Here is a 559-nt window from a genome sequence, read left to right on the forward strand (position 1 = left end):
CAGGCCAAGCCCCCACCGCTGCTAGGAGCATTTAACTAGAACCAGATGCGGTGGCCGCTGGCGAACTTTCTCAGAGCCTCTGATTGGTCTCTGGTCGAGGGCTGCAGCCAATCAGCGCGCAGGGCGGGCCCACCGTCCCGCCCCCCCCCCCCCCGGCTTGGGCACCCGCGGAGACCCAGGTTGGAAGGCTCGGAGGCTTAGAGGGGCTGGCGGGGCCGGGCTGGGAGTGCGCTCTGCAGCGGGACCGCCGCGGGCCGAGCGAGCATGTGGGGGGACCGGAGGGTAGGGCAGCCATCGCTGCTGTGGCCGTCGCTGCTGCTGCTGTTCTCGCTGCTGTCGCGGGGCTGGGCGCTGCACCCCGAAGAGCTCTTCCCCTACGGGGAGTCTCGGGGAGACCAGCTGCTGCAGGAAGGCGACGACGAAAGCTCCGCGGCGGTGAGGCTGGCCGCGCCCCTGCGCTTCTACGACGCCCGGTTCGGCCACCTCTACGTGAGTGCAGCGCCCTTCGCGGGCATCCCTCGGCGCGGGTGCCGCCGCCGCCGCTTCCCCCCCGGGGCTG

General features: G+C 72.1%; 1 protein-coding gene across 1 annotated transcript in view; it reads left to right on the forward strand.

Moving 5' to 3' along the window:
• The first annotated feature begins 264 nt into the window (after positions 1-264).
• Nid2 (nidogen 2 (osteonidogen)) overlaps positions 265-559 on the forward strand; it is a 69,372-nt gene continuing 69,077 nt past the window's right edge. Inside the window, exon 1 of the mRNA XM_013012321.1 lies at positions 265-489. Coding sequence (XP_012867775.1) covers positions 265-489 — 225 coding nt within the window. The remainder of the gene's footprint in view (positions 490-559) is intronic.

The sequence above is a fragment of the Dipodomys ordii genome, unplaced genomic scaffold (assembly GCF_000151885.1).
Source record: "Dipodomys ordii isolate 6190 unplaced genomic scaffold, Dord_2.0 Scaffold16, whole genome shotgun sequence".
Taxonomy (NCBI): domain Eukaryota; kingdom Metazoa; phylum Chordata; class Mammalia; order Rodentia; family Heteromyidae; genus Dipodomys; species Dipodomys ordii.